At 38.2% G+C, this 21,089-nt stretch overlaps 1 protein-coding gene across 18 annotated transcripts in view; it reads right to left on the reverse strand.

The window, feature by feature from the left end:
* The window catches only part of MCTP1 (multiple C2 and transmembrane domain containing 1), a 536,345-nt gene that overhangs the window by 282,675 nt on the left and 232,581 nt on the right, over positions 1-21,089 (reverse strand). For all 18 annotated transcript variants that reach the window (XM_063085528.1, XM_063085527.1, XM_063085526.1 and 15 more), the window contains one exon: positions 10,855-10,969. In XM_063085528.1, the coding sequence (XP_062941598.1) occupies positions 10,855-10,969 (115 nt within the window). The remainder of the gene's footprint in view (positions 1-10,854; positions 10,970-21,089) is intronic.

The following is a 21,089-nucleotide window of genomic DNA, read 5'->3' on the forward strand; positions in this document are numbered from 1 at the left end:
AATTTTCTTAACACTTGCCCCAGTTAGTGAAAACCTTTTTGCCCTTCTTAATGAGAATATAACCTTTGGTTAACTCCATTTCCCTGATAACCTTATTAGATCATATTTCAACCATGTTGCTAAGCAACATATGGTAAAAATGACTCCCTGGCTGGTAAATTTCATCTGGACTGGGACAAATAGAAGTAACTGATAGGAAGCCATGTCTTCGGGCTTCCCTGAATGTAATAATTGTTGTATGTGGACAAGTTTCTGGAAACTATTTCTATGAAATAGTTACAAGAGCTACTGGCTCCCGTGAGAAATGAGGCCTTTATACAAGATTGGTTCCCACACCTGCTCAATGTGGATCTCGTCTTTTTGCATCTGCACTGTGTCACCTGGAGAGCCAAGGAAGGTAACTCCCAGATGGCTGTGGGGCCTGCTGCCTGGACTGCAGCAAGGGATATCTGATGCTGTCTTGCTGGTGAGCTTTGGTTCCCGTCCTATGGCCTCGTGAATAGACTAATGTCAAGTGTGGCCTTGGAAAGTCTTGTAAGTCTGATGTTTAGTTGAACCTAAAAGCCATAATGGACATGGAATACTGTTTTGGGAGATGTGCAAAAAATTTCAAAACAAAACGAAAAGCTCAACTTTCCCAAGGTCAATTTTGCATAGGTAAAGTGTTATTCCTTTGATATGCTATCCCACGCCCTATTGGGGAAGTGGAAGTATGCTCATATTTGTACACAAGGTATGACACAGTGGCTGCCATGAAGCTTACTTCAAGGAAGATTTTATTTTTAGTTTTGATAAGCTTTTGTCAATTGGAGATGATTTTGGCACACCTCTACAGTATTATAATGCTTTCGAAATTCGCCAGTGCCTTCACTGCCCATAATGCATTTTTCCTTTCAGGGTAATCATCACCTAAATTATAGGTGTGTCTATTTGCTTATAGACTCATTTCCAATAGGAATGGACACTCTTCAGTTCTGGTGTCATTGGTTTCTGTAATAAATTAACCAGAACTATTCAGTCTTCCAACAACAGGTGGCCTCCGTTCTCCCCTCCTGCTTGCCTAAAGTTTCCTGCTATTAGCTACAGGTCAGAGATTGTGTCTTCTGGAAAAATTACAAAAAAGTCCATCTCAGACCTTGGTGGAAAAGACTATTGAGGCTGCAAAGAATAAACTTATGGGTGCAGGTTTCAAAATATATGACTTTGTCATGATGAGTAAGCACCTGACTAACTGCCAGGGGACTTAAAAATCAGAATTTCCAGAATAATTTTAGTCCAAGGACAGAAGAATTTGTTAAAGTGGACTGCTAACCCAAGATCAGCAGAAAAAGTAACGGGACCTTGTTGAAGTAGAGTCATATCTAACTGTAGTTAATTTTTTTAGAATATTGTTGGTGTTATTTTTTAAAAGTTGATTTAATGATAAGCGCATGATAAGCATAATGATAAGCCCCTTTATTCCTTTTTGCTTTCTCTCACACAAATTTAGAAGATTAAATTGGTGCCAATTAGAGAATGAATACCCTCTCTTAAAATAATCTTCACCAGTGGGCCTACAATCTTGTACAGGTTTGGATTATATCAAACAGCTGCACCAAAAATGGGAATCCATTCTTACTTGGTATAATGTGCCAATTGACCTTTTAAAATGTATGGAAAGAATAATTTTGCATACTTTATATTATCCAATTTTCAGGCATTATGTAACTAAATTCTTGAGAATATTTCTTCATATAGGCAAAATTCACCAAAATCCAGAAACACATAAAATTTCCTTTGTTTTTTTTCTCCTTGAAAGAACATACACTTTAGAAATCTTAATATGGAAAATCAAGAATGCAAGCTAATTAATCTCAGGTGAATTTAAGGACAAAGTCTCTAGTAAATGGAGCTCAGAAATGCTTTTGTTTGTTTGTTTGTTTGTTTTTGGTGGCTGGCTGGTATGGGAATCCAAACCCTTGACCTTGGTGTTATTCGCACCACACTCTAACCAACTGAGCTAACTGGCCAGCCCTAGAAATGCTTTTTTAAAATGGGTTAAGCTTAAAACTACCCTTTGTTAACAGATGCTGAATTAAATTATACTTATGGTAAATCAAATGATCTCTAAATAATCAACTCATTAAACAAACAAAAAATTCCCTGGCAGAGTCTATGCAGACAATGAAGGACATAGATGTACACTGATTTGCCTTGTCTATAAACTATTGAGAACAGTATCAGATATTGTATACAGTACCTATCTTGGGTCCTTTTACTTTCATGGCAATGTAGTTATTTGCAAAGTTTCGATAAGAATTGGTCCTTCATCCTATTTTAACATAATTAAACAAAGCAAATCTGCAACCACAATAGTAGAAGAAATAGCACCTTTAAAAGTATAACTACATTTCGTATGTGAAAACATCATTCTTAAGAGTTTCTTCAGGAAATTGGTGTATACCTGCTCTATAACTCAAGAAGTTCCAGGTTTACACTTGGTAAAGGATGTCACCTCCTGTTAAACCTTGGAAATCTTGAGGAAAGGAATAACCCACATACACAGTGGTACAGAATAATCCTAATATACATTGGTACACTGAACCCTTTGCTCTGGCTCAGACATGTATAAAAAGCTTTCTGGGGCAATGGTGCAGTCTTGGAGTCATTTACAAAATCTCCAGGTAGAAGTTCATTCTTAGTTTGTAATTATATGCTCTAGTTTTATTAATAAACAACAAGGAACTCTTGTATGTAAATGAGGGATTTTTTTGCATCTATGAAAATAAACAGTGAAAAAAAGGATAGAATATATGTACTCTGCAGAAACTTAGGTGTATGATATAACACATGTATGTACATATATATATGTGTGTGTATATCTCTGTGTGTGTGTGTATTAGAAGCTTAAGATCATAGACTATACAAAATAGCTATCATTAAAACTAAGTCACTGTGAATTATTTTTTTAAAAAATTTCCCAATGGTAGGACATTGGTTAAAGAAGTAACATTAACACGTATGTAAATGATAGTGTCTATACTGGGTAAAATAAGCCTGTACTGATTTCCACCATCTATAAGAAATGCAAAAAGTGATTGACTAGCAACACATTTAATTCATGATCTTAGCACAAAAATGCAACATGACAGGCCTTTTCTTGATCAAGATGGCTCATTAAAGGCTATGTAAATCTCAAGAAGGGGCTGCCAAGAAAAGTGTCTCAAACCTCCTCAGAGACAAACTTTTCTCTTATGATACAAGCTGCACTGTCATTCTGGGAAAAAGGAACATTCAAAATGCTTAATTTTCTGATGAACTTTAGTAGGATTAAGGTTTATTCTAAGAAGCATCAGTATATACTATGTCTCTGAAATGGGACTCTTTTGAGAGTGAAATGGGGTGCTTTTAACAATTATGCCAGTGAACAGGTAAAAAGCCAGAATTGTCCCCAGATAAACTGGGATATATGGAATTATATTTATATAATTATATTTATTAATTTTCATAAAGAAAACTCCCAAGGATCAAAGACAAAGAGGAACCTGAACACCAAACCATGAGCACACATGTAGGTGGCAGTTGCTCTTATGGCCAACCCTGTTAAGCTTAGAGGAAATATCTATAAATGCCAAGTGTCATGTCTGATGCAAAATACACATCAGAAATGTAATTGTGCCTTACCACCCAGAGAATAGCTCTCTCTTTAAGAGCTTTCATAAATTACATTCTAATGATAAAATTGCTGGCAGGCCCTCTAACTTGAAAAAGGCTTTGCTTGCATTTAGAATATAGAATATGTTTCAGTTTCATCAAATTGAATTTGTTTTTGAAAAAAAAAAATCCTCTCCAACTTCTTTTCTCAGATCTGGCTGTCTTCTGTCTGGTATAAGCCCTCAATTAGTAATGCTTCCCTGAACTGTGAGGAAAGGGGAGCTTAGCTGGGGTAAACTTCTACATTCTTTCTCATCTGCCAGACTTCTACAATTCTTACTCCAACCTGAAAACATTGTTCCCAGAACACTTGGAAACTTTCTTTCAGCACTGACACATCGAACTCATGGAGTAGACTTTAGGAGTTCCAGAGCGGAGTGATTGAGATTCTCTCAACACAGGGATTTCTAACTGTCATAAATAACACCGCAGTAAACAAATTCATACCAGTCACTTTTTTGATTACTTAAATTTGCTCTCGTACATGAAGAGAAAGTATTGTCTTCTCTAGTGGGTTACCTTGGGTCCCGCCCCCCAAAAGATACATCCAAGTCTTAGCCCTTGGTTCCTGTGAATGTGACTTTATTTGGAAATAGGGTCTTTGTGGATGTAATTAGGTTAAATATCTTGGGATAAGATCATCCTTGATCTAAGGCAGACCCTAAATCTAATAACTTGTGTCTCTATAAGAGAAAGGAGAGGGTGATATGAGCACAGAGATACAGAAGAGAAGGCTAGGTAAAGATGGAGACAGAGACTGGAGTGATGCATCTAAAAGCCAAGGAATGCTTGGTGCTACCACAAGCTGCAAGTGGCAAGAAAAATTCTCCCCAAGAGCATTCAGTGTGAGTGCTGCCCTGCCATAATTTGATTTTTGGACTTCTGGCTTCTAGAACCATGAGAGAGTAAATTTCTGTTGTTTTAAGCCTCCACATTTTGAGTAATCTCTTAAGGCAGCTCTAGGAAAACTATTCCATCATTCATGATCCAAATTTCAAAAAATCACATTGTAGGAAATTGCTGTTACCAGACAGATCTATGCAGATTGCTCTTATTTTTCTAACAATACAAATAACCATGTCAAAACATGACATTCAAAATCTGACAGAAAATAACATAGGTATCTTGCCAAAAGATATATCTCCTGAAAAGCCCAACATAATTAAAATATAAATGGCATTTTTCTGGTAATAACTAGACATGACAATTGCACAGGCTTCCAGATAAAATGACACCAAGTTAAATTAAATTTCAGATAAACAGTAAAATTTATTTTTAGTATAAGTATGCCTCAAATATTACATGAGGCATATATATATATAAGAGATTATGCATTATTTATCCAAAATTCAAATTTAACTAAGCATCATGTATTTTTATTTGCTAAATCTGGAGTTCTGCAATTACAGCGGAGAGATTACACATCTCACTCGAAGTCACATGGCTCGAAAATGTGGAACTTGGCTTTCAACTTATGTGTGTCAGACTCCCCAAGATCATGCACTTTCTAGTTCATCAGGCTGTCTAGAGCAGAGATAATAAAACTCAGAAAAAAGTAGTAACTTTTCAAGAAGCAATCTGGTTGTTGTTCTGGAAAACAGGTTATGAAAATGGAAGAATGATGACGAGCTCTGACTGCTGAGTCCACTTCAGTGCCTGTTACGTATGAAGGAGGATTCTGGAGAAACAAAGTTCAAACCACGTTCTAGTGGTGGGGGCAGTGGTGGAAATGCGTTTTTCCCTTCCACTCTTCTGTGCAAGGGTGACATGAGACATATGGGCACAGATATTTTGGCTCTGCTGAACAGTAGGTAGGACATGAACATAGTAAGTGCGATTTCTACTAATTCTAACAGTGACATAAGTGTTCCACTATATTTATTTTTTTCCAACCCCCACATGGCTCCCAGGCCCCATCAGCCTTAAAACCAGTGTTTTTTTGAGCACGCTCATCCAATTGACCCAAGTCTTACTGGACATTCTCCTGAACCATCTCTCGTATATGTCTCTCCTCCTCTATTTCCATACCCTACTATAAGCCCTCAAAACTATATTCTGACATGACTGTGGTGCTTTCTAGCTTATCTTCTTACTTCAAATCATCTGTCTTCATTTAGTTATCCTACCAACTTATATGTACATAAATAAACAAATCTAAAGTGACCCAATACTATCTATCCAATCAAATGTTTAACATATCTGTTATTCATACATGGGTCAAAGACAAATATTTAATCGATCTCAAACTTAACTCGGATTGTTTCCTCCATTTAAGTATCTCTTATTATCTCTACCCAATAAAATTTCACAAATGCAGACAAGTAAGTTAACTAAAGAAGCTAGATTGGAGTCGGCACTTTAAACACTTTGGAATATTCTTCGCTCCCACAAAGCTATATATTCTCTCCCATTTTTCTTAAGGGCATGGCCCTTTCATTCTACTGAAAATTGTTTTCATATTTTCGGAAGAGATGACTGTAGAGAACAATTGGCTACTATAAGAAAGAGAGTGTTGCACACACAGTGAGATCCAGATTCAAAATAGCGACACACAGGGAATGGTGCGACTAGATTGCACAACCCTGTCCTAAAGGCAGGGGCTACTCAATTCAGATAATGGGTGTCATATGTCACCAGAGTTTGCCCAGTGTTTTCTCATGATTACATTTATTTATTTATTTATTTATATTTTATTTTATTTTAACATTTACTGGTACATATTTGTGCAGTACAGTGTGTTGTTTCAATACATGCATATACTGCATGATGATTCACTTAACAGTAGACAGCACAGTTTTATACCTCTGAGTCCCCCACTTCTTCTCCTCCCTCCCCCGTAACCATCATTCTACTCTTGACTTCTGTGAGAACCATTTTTTTTTAGATTCCACATATGAGCGAGATCATGTGGTATTTGTCTTTCTGTGCCTGACTTACTTCACTTAACATGATGATTCCAGTTCCATCCATGTTGCTACAAATGATATCATTTCTTTTTATAGCTGAATATTATTCCATTATGTATATATACCATAGTTTTTTATCCATTCATCTGTTGATGGGCATATAGATTGATTCCGTCTCTTGGTTATTGTGAATAGTGCTGTGATGAATATGGGAGTGCAGGTGTCTTTTTGATATATTGATTTCATTTCCTTTGGGTATATACCCAGTGGTGGGATAGCTGGGTTGTATGGTAGTTCTGTTTTTAGTTCTCTGAGGAACCTCCCTGCTGTTTTCCACAATGGCTGTACCAATTTACATTCCCACCAACAATGTGGGAGAGTTCCTTTTTCTCCACATCCTTACCAGCATTTGTCATTTTCTGTCTTTTTGATAATAGCCATTCTAACTGGTGTGAGATGATGTCTCATTGTGGTTTTAATTTGCATTTCCCTGATGATAATGTTAGTGATGTTGAACATTTTTTCATGTGTCTGTTTGCCATTTGCATGCCTTCATTTGAAAAATGTCTGTCACCCACCCCCCCATGTCCGCATCCAGCCCAGGGATGACCACCCAGCGGGCGCCAGAAACACCCTGGGCCCCCGAGCTGGGGCGGTGGAAGCCTTGGGCCCCGCCCCGCCCCCCACATCTGCATCCAGCCCAGCCACACCCACCAGGCTCTCGAGACGGGGCAGGGGTCACGGGGCTGAGCCACGTCCCCCTGACGTCCACATCCAGCCCAGCCACAACCAAGCTGCCGCCTGAAGCCTCCTGGGCTCCTCTGCCAGGATGGTGGGGGTGGGCGTGCGCGGGGGGCGGGGCTGGATGCGGACATGGGGGGCAGACATTTCTCCCCCTTCCTTGTCCTCCTGCCCTATTCCCTTCTCCCTTCCTCTCTTCCCCTCCACCCCAACTGCTCCTCAACATCTTAGAATGGAAAAATAATAATAATAATAATAGAAAATAAATAAATTTAAAAAGTGGAAAAAAAAAGAAAAATGTCTGTTCAGGTCCTTTGCCCATTTTTTAATTGGGCTATTTGTATTTTTTTGGTTGTTGAGTTGTTTGAGTTCCTTGTATATTCTGGATATTAGCCCCTTGTCTCATGTCTGATATGTAGTTTGCAAACATGTTCTCTTATTCTGTAGATTGTTTCTCCACTCTGTTGGTAGTTTCATGATTACACTGAGGTAGGTTATGCACTTCGACAAGAATGCCACAGAAATGGCTTGCATTTTCCATGTATTTTATCAGGAGGTCCATGATGTCTCCTACTTCTGATGTTAACTTTGATTACTTGTTTAGGGTGGTGTCTTTCATGTTTCTTCACTGTAAAGTTACTATTTTTCCCTTTGTATTTCATACATATCTTACAGAGAAACTCTTTGAAATGTTGCAAATATTGTTTCACATCATAATTTCACACATATAATTTTAGCATTCATTGATGATTCTTGCCTACAAAATTGTTACTGTGGTGTTTGTTAAAAGTCACTTTCTATTTCCATCTTCCCTTCCACACTTCCTCATTGGAATTCTACTATAAGAAAAAGCTGTACCTTTCCCCCCTCTCTTTTTCTTACCAGCACAAACTCATAGATATTTATTTTATTCTATGGGTTATAATCCATCGTTACCATTATTTATACTGTTTCTGAAATTATCCCAGCTTTGGTCATTAGGAGTTCCTTTAAGTTGGCTCCTATGTCATTTTCATATTCTGCCATCAATTTTTGAGCACTTCCTTACTTTCTGTCAGTGCAAAATGTTTGAGGCTTATCTTGTACTCTCCCTGTCCCACGTGTAAAATCAAGCGTTTCTCCAGGAGCCCTGATTACTTTTACTGGGGAAATTGTATTTAGAAACCTACATCTGGGCCCTAGGTGTGTTGATTGCTACTTTGTCATTACATCTTTATCACTGCTTCTAGCCTTCTCAGCAGATAGGTCTAGGAAATACACACACACACACACACACACACACACTCCTTATTTTTACTTCTATTTGTATATATGTTAGAAACCATGAGTTCATACTGGTACCTAACTCCACAGGGTTCCTTCTAGCCTTCCTCTTTTCTATATTTGCAACAGTGAGAGATCTGGCTCTCACTATCTACAATACATTTACTTATTTGCTAGTTTCTAATATACACATGAAGTAGTTTCGGAATTGATAATTATGATCTAGAGTACAATATTCATGTATAATTCTTTTTGTCTTGAGTTTTATAGTATATAATCCAAATATTGTTTTACATAGTTACTTAGATTAGTTGTTTTATTCTCCATCCCCCTGAGATGTGTCATGGTTATATTCCATTTTGAGTTCCTCCCACATCCTGGTTGATTTTAATAATTTATTTATTTATTTATTTGGGAGTGCTGAAATGTTGCCATGGTTAAAGAGTTAAAACCATACAAGAAAGTTTACTGAGAGAAATGTCATTTCCTCCTCACCCTCTTTACTCCATTCCCATCTCTCATTCTTACCTGTTCTTACCTATATTCTGTATAACAACCTCATTAGTTTCTGGGTTTTGATTCCTGTATTTATTTTTGTAAAAATGAGCAGACAATGCATGACTTCCTATATCCCCTTCTTTCTTACATGAAATGTTGCATACTGTTGATACTCTTCTGCACTTTGCTTAAGTGAACTTCACAATATATCCTGTAAATTTTTCCGTATCAATTCCTAGACATTTTTCCTTATTCTTTTTTTTGAGCTGCATAGTATTCCATCATGTGGATATACCACAGTTTATTCAACCTCTCCCCTGTTTATGGGTATGTAGGTTGTTTCCAATATTTTATAATTACAAACAATGCTATAATAAATAATTGTCTACATATACATTTAAAATCGTTGGGGAGCATATCCAGGACTAAACTTATGATCTCCTGTTCTCTGGTCCAATTCTGTTTTATATCACATGATGTAATATAATTGAGAACACTTTGAAAATTAAAAAATGTTATATAAATATGCAAAACAATACTATGTTATTAGCATTATTTTCTTTCCCTAATCTAATCGTAACTTCTTTTGAGACAGGCAATTCAATTCAATAAACATTTGTCCTCAGCTACTAAACCACATGGTTAATTTTGAAAAGTTCCCTTATCTGTTTAAATTCCAACATTTTCAATCATGTCTTCATTCATTAAGAATGTTCTGATATTTACTAGTTTTTACTTAAAAATTGAATTTATTATTTGTACAGTTTCTAGTAATAAAAAACCTCACTGTTATATTAAATCGTTTTCTCTATTTTATTCCTTTAGAGACAGAAGACAGGAGACAGAAATTACAAACTACTTCCCCAATCTGGATCCTATTCTATTCCATAAGTATGGATGTCAGATAGGGTGGGAGGAGAAAAACAGGATCCTATGATGCCAGGAGCACTCTCTGACTGTCTGACAATGAGTTGGTGTAGTCTCGGGCCTCTGCTTCCTCCTGGTGGGAGGACTTATGTCCAAACTCAGCTTCCGTTAGGACTGGGTGCTCTCAGGACCCTCATGTTCCCGACCTCCTGCACTGCTGGTATTTCAATAGGTGCAAAGTATGCCACACAGTCTATTCAGGACCTATCCCTGGTCCTGCCCCTAACCTGGGTTCAAGGAATCCCCTGCGTGGTCCACTCTGAGATTCTTTAGGGATTTGGAATTCAGGAACTAGAGTACTTGCCTTGTATTGTCCTTTATCATGGCTCACAAAGACCTGTTTCATCCATCACAAGGCTATTGCCAAGTCCAACCAAGCCTTAGAAGATCATTTGTTGGGAATCTCCTAAGTTTTGGTGAGATATTAGTCCTGGATCCTGCAATTTCAGCAGATTCAACTGAGCAACTCTACACAGCAAAAAGAATTTGAGGTTTACCAAAAGATGACTTCTGATATGACTTTCAGATAGATGCCTCACTTATGTAACCAATTGGGTCACTAATTATATACAATGTAGAGTCTAAGCAGTTTGGTAGGGAACTTGCCATCTGGATTGGGAATAAGTTGGAGTTTTGAAACTTGCATCCAAACCTCTTCCTCCATGGTCAGAGGAGTCAAGTAATGTATCACTCCACATTTGAATTCAGTGTTGTAGAAATTATAATGTTGTAGTTAATTTTTTTAACTTAAGAAATCATAAGGAAATAAAGTTCATCATAAACACATAGAAAAAGCTTCTAGGCAATATTGTTCTTATGGTCTTACCTCCTCGATCTCGAGCAGCTAAACTTTGGCCCTTTCTTAATGTAATGTCCAACTGGTACATTCCGGGATCAGGCAAAGGAACATCTGCATTACTGGTTCCAGCAGTATTTATTTTCTGGAAAGCAAGAAATATACAAAATATTGAATTTACTATCTCTGTTCTATTTTTTCCCATGGGGGAACTACATGTAGCTTAACCCAAATTATAATAATTTATCAATAAAATAAATCATCTTGTGGTTTCACACAGTATCATAATCACCCAGTTCTCTGAAGGTTTTGAAATTGATGAAATTATTTAGACTCAAAATGAAAACATGGCAGTTACAGAAATGTCCTGTTTTAACTCAGATTAGGGATAACAAATGCAATATGAAAAACATTTCCCATGGAAGGCTTCACATAATTCAACCAAGAAAGATTAACGTGGGAATAGCATCTGAAGTAAAATACAACCAATGACAAATGAAGAATAGAGGTGTTCAAGGACAGTCAATTTCCACATAGCTGAGAATTAAAATAAAAATGATTTATGCAGGTGACTTTGTTGACTCATTTATCTATGCAAAAGCTCTCATACTGATGGATAACATACTTCCGTTTTAGTCCCAACATAAAATATGATATACAATTATACAGAAATAAATCCACTCAGAATTTTTTTTTTTTTTTTTTTTTTTTTAATTTTATTTTGTCGATATACATTGTAGCCGATTAATGCTCCCCATCACCAAAACCTCCCTCCCTTCTCCCTCCCCCCTCCCCCCCAACAATGTCCTTTCTGTTTGTTTGTTGTATCAACTTCAAATAATTGTGGTTGTTATATCTTCTTCCCCCCCCCGTTTGTGTGTGTATGTGTGTATGTGTGTGTGTGAATTTATATATTAACTTTTAGCTCCCTCCAATAAGTGAGAACATGTGGTATTTCTCTTTCTGTGCCTGACTTGTTTCACTTAATATAATTCTCTCGAGGTCCATCCATGTTGTTGCAAATGGCAGTATTTCATTCGTTTTTATAGCTGAGTAGTATTCCATTGTGTAGATGTACCACATTTTCCGTATCCACTCATCTGATGATGGGCAATTGGGCTGGTTCCAACTCTTGGCTATTGTAAAGAGTGCTGCGATGAACATTGGGGAACAAGTATACCTTCGACTTGATGATTTCCATTCCTCTGGGTATATTCCCAACAGTGGGATGGCTGGGTCGTATGGTAGATCTATTTGCAATTGTTTAAGGAACCTCCATACCATTTTCCATAGAGGCTGCACCATTTTGCAGTCCCACCAACAATGTATGAGAGTTCCTTTTTCTCCGCAGCCTCGCCAGCATTTATCGTTCATAGTCTTTTGGATTTTAGCCATCCTAACTGGGGTTAGATGGTATCTCAATGTGGTTTTGATTTGCATTTCCCGGATGCTGAGTGATGTTGAGCATTTTTTCATATGTCTGTTGGCCATTTGGATATCTTCCTTAGAGAAATGCCTACTTAGCTCTTTTGCCCATTTTTTAATTGGGTTGCTTGTTTTCTTCTTGTCAAGTTGTTTGAGTTCCTTATATATTCTGGATATTAATCCTTTGTCAGATGTATATTTTGCAAATATTTTCTCCCACTCTGTTGGTTGTCTTTTAACTCTTTTAATTGTTTCTTTTGCTGTGCAGAAGCTTTTTAGTTTGATATAATCCCATTTGTTTATTTTTCCTTTGGTTGCCCGTGCTTTTGGGGTCGTATTCATGAAGTCTGTGCCCAGTCCTATTTCCTGAAGTGTTTCCCCTATGTTTTCTTTAAGAAGTTTTATTGTCTCAGGGTGTATATTTAAATCCTTAATCCATTTTGAGTTGATTTTAGTATACGGTGAGAGGTATGGATCTAGTTTCATTCTCCTGCATATCGATATCCAGTTATCCCAACACCACTTGCTGAAGAGGCAGTCCCTTCCCCAGTGAATAGGCTTGGTGCCTTTGTCAAAGATCAGATGGCAGTAAGTGTGTGGGTTGATTTCTGGATTCTCTATTCTATTCCATTGGTCAGTGTGTCTGTTTTTATGCCAGTACCATACTGTTTTGGTTATTATAGCTTTGTAGTATAGCTTAAAGTCAGGTAGTGTTATGCCTCCAGCTTTATTTTTTTTGCTGAGCATTGCTTTGGCTATTCGTGGTCTTTTATTGTTCCATATAAATGTCTGAATAGTTTTTTCCATTTCTGAGAAAAATGTCTTTGGAATTTTGATGGGGATTGCATTGAATTTGTATATCACTTTGGGTAGTATGGACATTTTCACTATGTTGATTCTTCCAATCCAAGAGCATGGAATATCTTTCCATCTTCTTGTATCCTCTCTAATTTCTCTCAGCAGTGGTTTGTAGTTCTCATTATAGAGATTTTTCACCTCCTTGGTTAACTCAATTCCTAAGTATTTTATTTTTTTGGTGGCTATTGTAAATGGGCAGGCTTTCTTGATTTCTCCTTCTGCATGTTCACTATTGGAGAAAAGAAATGCTACTGGTTTTTGTGTGTTGATTTTGTATCCTGCTACTGTGCTGAAATCATTTATCAATTCCAACAGTTTTTTTGTAGAGGTTTTAGGCTGTTCGATATATAGGATCATGTCATCTGCAAACAGGGACAGTTTGACTTCATCTTTTCCAATCTGGATGCCCTTTATTTCCTTCTCTTCTCTGATTGCTCTGGCTAGTACTTCCAACACTATGTTGAATAGGAGTGGTGAGAGTGGGCATCCTTGTCTAGTGCCTGTTCTTAAAGGAAAAGCTTTCAGCTTTTCCCCATTCAGGATGATATTGGCAGTGGGTTTGGCATATATGGCTTTAATTATGTTGAGATACTTTCCCTCTATACCTAACTTATAGAGGGTCTTTGTCATGAACGAGTGCTGAACTTTATCAAATGCTTTTTCAGCATCTATAGAGATGATCATATGGTCCTTGTGTTTGAGTTTATTAATATGGTGTATCACATTTATTGATTTGCGTATGTTGAACCAACCTTGCATCCCTGGGATGAATCCCACTTGATCGTGATGAATAATTTTTCGTATGTGTTGCTGTATTCTGTTTGCTAGTATTTTAGTGAGGATTTTTGCATCTATATTCATCAAGGATATCGGCCTGTAGTTTTCTTTTTTGGTTATATCTTTACCTGGTTTTGGTATCAGGATGATGTTTGCTTCATAGAATGAGTTTGGGAGATTTGCGTCCGTTTCAATCTTTTGGAATAGTTTGTAAAGAATCGGTGTCAATTCCTCTTTGAATGTTTGGTAAAATTCTGCTGTGAATCCATCTGGTCCTGGGCTTTTCTTTGTTGGGAGCCTTCTGATAACAGCTTCAATCTCCTTTATTGTTATTGGTCTGTTCAAGTTTTCTACGTCTTCACGGTTCAGTTTTGGGAGCTTGTGTGTGTCCAGAAATTTATCCATTTCCTCCAGATTTTCAAATTTGTTGGCGTATAGTTGTTTATAGTAGTCTCGAATGATTCCTTGTATTTCAGATGAATCAGTTGTAATATCGCCTTTTTCATTTCTAATTTTTGTTATTTGAGTCTTCTCTCTTCTTTTTTTTGTTAGCCATGCTAATGGTTTGTCAATTTTATTTATCTTTTCAAAAAACCAGCTTTTTGATTCGTTGATCTTTTGAATTGTTTTTTGGTTTTCAATTTCATTCAGTTCTGCTCTGATCTTAATGATTTCTTTCCGTCTGCTAACTTTAGGATTGGATTGTTCTTGTTTTTCTAGTTCTTTAAGGTGAAGTGTTAGGTTGTTCACTTGCCATCTTTCCATTCTTCTGAAGTGAGCATTTAATGCAATAAATTTTCCCCTCAATACTGCTTTTGCAGTATCCCACAGGTTTTGGTATGATGTATCATTGTTTTCATTAGTTTCAATAAACTTTTTGATTTCCTGCTTGATTTCTTCTTGGACCCATATGTCATTAAGTAGAATGCTGTTTAATTTCCATGTGTTTGTATAGTTTCCAGAGTTTTGTTTGTTATTAATTTCTAGTTTTAATCCATTGTGGTCTGAGAAGATACATGGGATAATTCCAATTTTTTTGAATTTATTGAGACTTGATTTGTGACCTAATATGTGATCTATCCTGGAGAATGATCCATGTGCTGATGAGAAGAATGAATATTCTGAGGTTGTTGGGTGGAATGTTCTGTAGATATCTGCCAATTCCAATTGGTCTAGAGTCTTGTTTAGATCTTGTGTTTCTCTACTGATTCTTTGCCTAGATGATCTGTCTAATATTGACAGTGGAGTGTTCAGGTCCCCTGCTATTATGGTATTAGTGTCTATTTCCTTCTTTAGGTCTAATAGAGTTTGTTTTATAAATCTGGCTGCTCCAACATTGGGTGCGTACATATTTATGATTGTTATGTCTTCTTGATGGATCAGTCCTTTTATCATTAAGTAGTGTCCCTCATTGTCTCTTTTTATGGTTTTTAGTTTAAAGTCTATTTTGTCAGATATAAGAATAGCCACTCCAGCTCGTTTTTCTTTTCTGTTTGCATGGTAAATCTTTTTCCATCCTTTCACTCTTAGTCTGTGTGAATCTTTATGGGTGAGGTGGGTCTCTTGTAGGCAGCATATAGTTGGGTCCTGCTTTTTGATCCAGGCAGCCAGTCTGTGTCTTTTAATTGGGGAATTTAAGCCTTTAACATTAAGAGTTGTTACTGAAAGGTGTTGATTTATTCCTAGCATTTTATTGGTTGTTTGGTTGTCTTAGGTGTCTTTTGTTCCTTGCTTTCTGATTTACTGTTTGGTTTCTTTGTTTGTTGGTTCCTTAGGTTGTAGATAGTGTTTTTGTTAGCTTGTTTTCTCTTCATGATTGCCATTTTTATTGTACTAGCAGGTTTAGATTTTTCTTAGGTTTTTATGGCAGTGGTAGTTATTTTTCAGGAACCAAACCCAGTACTCCCTTGAGGATTTCTTGTAAGGGTGGTCTTGTGGTAGTGAACTCCCGCAGTTTTTGTTTGTCTGAGAAATATACTATTTGCCCCTCATTTCGGAAGGATAGCCTTGCAGGGTAGAGTATTCTTGGCTGGCAATCTTTGTCTTTTAGTATTTTGAAAATATCATCCCATTCCTTTCTAGCTTTTAGGGTTTGTGATGAAAAGTCTGATGTTAACCTGATTGGGGATCCCTTATAGGTGATTTGACGTTTCTCTCTTGCAGCTTTTAAGATTCTCTCTTTGTCTCTGAGTTTTGCCAATTTGACTATGACATGTCTTGGAGAAGGCCTTTTTGGGTTGAATACATTTGGAGATCGTTGAGCTTCCTGGATCTGAAGATCTGTGATTTTTCCTATACCTGGGAAGTTTTCTGCCACTATTTTGTTGAATATGTTTTCAATGGAATCTCCATTTTCCTCCCCTTCTGGAATACCCATGACTCGGATATTTGAGCGCTTGAGGTTGTCTGATATCTCTCTCAGATTTTCTTCCATGTCCTTGATTCTTTTTTCTTTCTTTTTGTCTGCTTGTGTTATTTCAAACAGCCCATCTTCAAGTTCAGAGGTTCTCTCTTCAACTTCGACAAGCCTGCTGGTTAAACTCTCCGTTGTGTTTTTTATTTCGCTGAATAACTTCTTCAGTTCAGCAAGTTCTGCTACATTTTTTTTCAGGACATTGATTTCCTTGTATATTTCCTCTTTCAGATCCTGTATACTTTTCCTCATTTCATCATGATGTCTAGCTGAGTTTTCTTGTATCTCATTCAGTTTCCTTAGAATTATCACTCGAAATTCCTTGTCAGTTATTTCAAGGGCTTCTTGTTCTATAGGATCTAGAGTATGAGATTTATTAACTTTTGGTGGTGTACTTTCTTGATTTTTTGTATTTCTGGTGTCTTTTTTTTGGTGTTTATTCATTGTGGCAGGGGGTTTCACAGTCCACCGGTTTAAGACTAATGACTAACTAGGATGTTGGTGTGGTTGCCAATTTGGTATGGCTCCCGCCGTGACTGCTCAGTTGGCCTCTAGTGTCTTGTGTGTGTGGTTGCCTCGGGTCTTGGGCTTCTCCGGGGATCCACCTTTCTGGTCAGCTTGTACTCTGCTGGGCTGGTGGATCACATACCACAGGGTGTGTGATCTCTGTTGAGCTTTCACTTTCTGTACAGGACTTCTCCCCGTTCCGTGTGCTCTGGCCCAGGCTGTTAGATCGTGCAGTGGCGACCCCACCGGGTGTGTGGTTTCTGTCGAGTCTCCGCCTCCCTGGCCGCACGTCTCCCCCCTCTGTGCACACTGTGCTGGGCTGGGGCGTGTCTTCTGCACCCCTCGACTATCAGCTGGGCCTTCAAGACCCTGCTCAGCACCGCCTCGCCCAGGAAGTCTACCAGGTTTCTGCTAGGCACAGACGACCGGTCTCTCTGGGTGCCTTTGTAGCACTGTGTAGATCTTTCTCGGGTCTTGTTCACCTTTGTATCCCCCCGGTATAAACCGAGTCTAGTGCCCGCCTGCAGCCTGCTCTCCGGCAGGTTCAAGCGGACCTGGGAACTCTCCTACCACACTATTCCCAGCCAGAAATTCGTTAGGCTTTTTTCCAAACTGGTGGTCGCAGAGATGGTATCTGCCTCCCAGTAACAGGAAGTTTACCGGGGCCAGAGTCCAGGGTGTGGTGGAGTGACAGTCGGCCCGCCCGTACTTCCTAGCCCTCCCAAAACTGGTCGGGACGCCCCACACCCCCAGCCCTGCCAGAGAACCGCGGAGGGAGTGGGAGAGGAGGTCAGCCCGCAGGGTCCGGAAAGCCCCGTGCCAGGCCAAGCAAATGGGCTCAGTGATGGCCGAGCAGGGCGGAGCTGCCCGCACCTGGGAAAATGGAGGCAGCACCGTGGCAGTGAGTGGCCTGGTGGTGCAGGCGGTAGCCGCGTGGGCGTCCACCCCCCAAACAGAGCTGTGCCAGGGATCACTCACAGTGCTGTGCCAGGTCGGGCGCTCGCTCTGTCTCTGGTTTGTTGCCTTCCGTGTTCTCGGCGCTGCCGCCTCGGGCTGTTCAGTCGCGGCGCCGCTCGGGCGCTCCCAGGAATCTTCTTTAATGCCGGCCTGAAACCTCGAATCCTGAATAGGGCAGCTGGCCGCCTTCAGTGCGGCCCCAGCCTCCGGGATCCTGGCTGCATCCACAGCAGCCCTGGCGCCGTGTTCCCTGTTTCAAGACTCGCTTTTGCAGCTAAGAATCAGTTCTTTTCCTGCTCCACACTTCAAAAGCTGTTGCCTGTAAATGAGGCAGCCTCTCCTGCCGGGGGCAAAGTGGCGTTGAGCCCCCACGACCGGCCAGCAGCAGCAGTCCTCCCTTAAGAGATGGCCAGAGGAAGGTCCACAAGTTTCCCGGCTGCCTGAGGCCCAGTGGCCACCTTTTCCACCTCAGCTACTCCGCGCCAGCCGCCGCAGCCGCCGCCATCTTGAAACCCTCTCGATTTTTTCAATCCACTCAGAATTTTGACAGCATTTTCAAGAAATAAATTTTCAATGGAGCTAAATTTCTAATTCTGCTTTCAGTGGACTAAAAGTCCACAAGCTATTTCTATATCTAAAAACATCTTCACAAGGCTGCCTCTCTAGAATGTTTTTTAGCAACAATATACTCTTAATAATCTACTGGCCATTGAATTACAATTGCACTTGCAAAAGAAATAGCTATGTTAAAACAACATGAAAGAAATATACGGTAAAGTTTTACGGGTCTTATTTTATAAGAAAATAAGATACAAAGTCTATGTCACTTTCTATACATAGGAATGCTTATTTTCTTCATGTCTGAGGTTATTTTAAATTCTTATAATTTTTTTTCTGATTCAAAAAGAAATGTTCTTTTGTTTTAGAATATGCATGGATAAGGTAAAATAACAGACTATAGTCTGGCTCTTTTATTTTTATAAATGACATGAAACGCAACGATAAAGCAGCATCTTTTTAAAAGAACATCTTTGTTGAGATAATTTACATACCACAAATAGCAGCATATTTGGGGGGGGGGTAAGACCAAGATAAAAAGCTTTCCTATTGCAGCAATTATTATTTAGACAAGAAGCAGCACAACTTTGACTGACAACCTGAATTCATCACCTCTCCTCTGGTAACAATAGAGTTCCCTTCTCCTAGTGATATCCTTGTTTCTATAGATGATAACACCATTCCCTGTCACTCAGATTAGAAATCTCTCAGCCATCTTTGACTTCTTCATTCACCTGCCACCACATCCATATATGCAGATGCAAAATTCCATGCACTCCATTTCTGTATTTCATCTCCCAGTTGTCTTTTTCTTTTAATTCATATCTTTACTAATATGGATCAGGCCCTCAAACAACAGAGGAGTAAAGTGTAAAATGATTGTCTATGTCTTCCCTTACCCATCCAATTGCTCTGCTTCCTTGTGGTTACCAATTTTAACAATTTGGAGTTTATCCTTCTACCCTATTGAAAGTCTTATACAAACATATACACATACATATATATTTGTTTTTCTGTGGTTGAATTTTTAGTTTTCATTTGTTTTAAACAAAGATAGTATTATATTTTGTCTATTATTGACTAAGAAAAATATCATAGGCACTTTTCTAATCAATACACATAGATATCTCTTTTTAAAAAAAATTCAAGTTTATTGAGGTATAGTTGGCAAATAAAATTGTATTTTATGGTGTACAATGTGATGATTTGATATACATATATTTTGTGAAATGGTGACCACAATCAAATTAACATATCTTTCACCTCCCCTAGTTACCCATTCTTTTGTTTTGTATTATTTTGTATTGAGAACATTTAAGCAAATTTCAAGTATTTAATTCAGTATTGTTAGGTATAAGTCATCATGCTGTACATTGGATCATCTGAACTTATTCATCTTATAGCTGAAAGTTTGAACCTTTGTACCCTTGGATAGATACCTCTTCTTTTCCCCTACCCCCCTGCCTCTGTAACCACATTTATTTTGAGGCACATTATTTTCCTCAGTGTGGGAATACCATAATTACTTCAGTTATTTTCCTATTGATAAACATTTGCATTGGTTTCAACGTTTGCCATTACAAGGACTGGTGCTATGATTTCTTACAGAATGATTTTTTTCAAGAAAAATTCAAATAGTTACCACTCCTGTCAAAAGTGTACAAGAGTGCCTATTTCCCATACCCTAGTCATCACAGAATGTTACTAAAAATTGTTTTAACTTTTTCAAGTTTGATGGGCAAAGCATGCTATCTTCCTTCAATATATATTTTTAGAAAAATGGTAAGGTGTCTTGAAACCAGTGTAAAGGATAAGAGAGTGAAAGCTGTTCACTGAATCATACAGAAGATACCAACTTGGAAAGAGAGAAGGCCAAGCTAGGTGTTCTGAACAACTTTTCAAAGAAATGTTTGTATGGAGGTCGCATTAATAAGCAAGATTCAGATTTGGCAATTTGTTAAGCTTCAAGTGAGTTCTAAGTTCAAGTGAGTTCATTGTTTCCAAATAAACAAATCCATTAATAAATATTAAGCTTAGATAGGTTTACCACTTTCTAAAAAATGGAATAAAATCTGCAGGAAAGAACTTTTCCACCCTCCCCACATCCTCCTCTAGTGTTTTGATAGGTAGGTACCTTAAAGTCAGAAAAATTTGAATGCTCCGAGATCTGTATTTTTTGTAGCCTTCAGTACTCTATTCAGTGCTTTTTAAAGTTTAGAATGCATAATTTATAGAGTACTTGGCTTTATATTTTAAAATGTATGTTGCAGTTTATGTGCAGGTTAAGGAATTTCTAGGTTTTTAAAAAATTTTTATTGAATCAAAATTGATTATACATATTTTAGGGGTTCAACATTGAGATATGTTGATCAAATCAATATTACTAGCATATATATTGTTACCAGTCATACTTATTCTTTATTTCCCTTATCCAATCTCACCCCATCCCTCTTTCCCTCCCCCCACCCCAGTTACCCTAGATTTCTTCTCTACTTCTGAAAGAATAATGGTTACTCTGTTGATTTGTTGCCTAGATGATCTGTCCAATGCTGAGAAGTGTGATCAGGTCCCCCAATATTATCATAGAGCAGATGCTTCTTCTGTCACTCTGGAGTGGGCTTTGTGGAGAGACACATCCTCTTCTTTTCTTTACCTCTGCTGGTGACTCTCCTTGTGTCAATGCATTCCAGTGACTGGCAGACCATCTGCATGGTGGTTGTGATGTCCAGCCACATTTGTGGCAGCCATAATTATTGTGGTGGCTGTGGTG

Source organism: Cynocephalus volans, chromosome 2, assembly GCF_027409185.1.
Source record: "Cynocephalus volans isolate mCynVol1 chromosome 2, mCynVol1.pri, whole genome shotgun sequence".
Classification (NCBI taxonomy): domain Eukaryota; kingdom Metazoa; phylum Chordata; class Mammalia; order Dermoptera; family Cynocephalidae; genus Cynocephalus; species Cynocephalus volans.